Source organism: Gymnoscopelus braueri (genome assembly GCF_963280865.1).
Source record: "Gymnoscopelus braueri genome assembly, chromosome: 6".
Classification (NCBI taxonomy): domain Eukaryota; kingdom Metazoa; phylum Chordata; class Actinopteri; order Myctophiformes; family Myctophidae; genus Gymnoscopelus; species Gymnoscopelus braueri.
Window position 1 is genome coordinate 27,442,641 of NC_137607.1, and position 1,010 is coordinate 27,443,650.

At 45.4% G+C, this 1,010-nt stretch overlaps 1 protein-coding gene across 1 annotated transcript in view; it reads left to right on the forward strand.

Moving 5' to 3' along the window:
- The first annotated feature begins 479 nt into the window (after positions 1–479).
- The window catches only part of acer1 (alkaline ceramidase 1), a 5,964-nt gene continuing 5,433 nt past the window's right edge, over positions 480–1,010 (forward strand). The window contains exon 1 of the mRNA XM_080430853.1: positions 480–601. Within this exon, the coding sequence (XP_080286979.1) occupies positions 595–601 (7 nt within the window). The 5' untranslated portion in view covers positions 480–594. The remainder of the gene's footprint in view (positions 602–1,010) is intronic.

The following is a 1,010-nucleotide window of genomic DNA, read 5'->3' on the forward strand; positions in this document are numbered from 1 at the left end:
GACCGGAGCGGTAGCCTAGGCTTACAGAGGGAGGCATGATGGGAGATACGGAGGTTCCCTCCTATCCGTTCACAGGTTGCTTTGATGAGGATACTGCAAAAGGGGGGTGATAGAATAAATCATAACCGTATACGTTTAATAGGCCTATTAATTGCGTGGCATGGTTTATGCTTTTTTATTTTATTTATTGTTTTACATTCACTCTGCATACTAGCGCGTTAAATAGGCTATATAGCCTCTGACCGTCCGTCCGTCCATCCATCCATGCACTAGGGCGGCTACTTCAGTCAGTGGTATTAAATCAATCTCCGCCCTGATTGAATGCCTGTTTGACAGGAATGCATTATATTCATCTGATATGATTCATTAGCACTTGTCACAACGGGGCGTGATGTCCCAGCAGCTGCATGTTGAACCCGCGCAGCAGGATCGGGGACATTTCTTCGCACCTCCTCCTCCCATAAAATCCACCTGTTGTGTGTCTCCTCCTGGAGCTGGAGGGAGCAGTAGGCCTACACTCATTGGGACAGCAGCAGTAGACCTCCTACACAGTACACTCATTGGAACAGCAGCAGCAGAAGCAGCAGCAGCAGCATGGGAGGTAAGCGCAGCCCTTCCATCTCTGATCTTCATATAATACAGTGGATCTCAACCTGTGGGTCGGCCGGGACCCCCAGAGGGGGGTTTTGGGGGGGTCCCCCAGATGACATTGAAGTGACAATTTAAGGTCTTTTAATACCTTTTTTATTACCCCAAAAACTAAACAAAGAAAAATACCATTACTTCATCAAAAGTAATCAACAAACTATACTATAAAAACTGGTCAAACATTGGCCAAATTGTCAAATAATATAAGAAAGAGGCAAAAAAAAATGAAGAAAATAGCCGATCCACAAGCTCACGTGGTGAGCTTGTAGATCTGCTATTTTCACAATATGTATCTGTGTAACAGAGTCAAACTCTACTCTACTACAATTCAAAGTGCTGGTCAGGGTGGGGGGGTCCCCAGT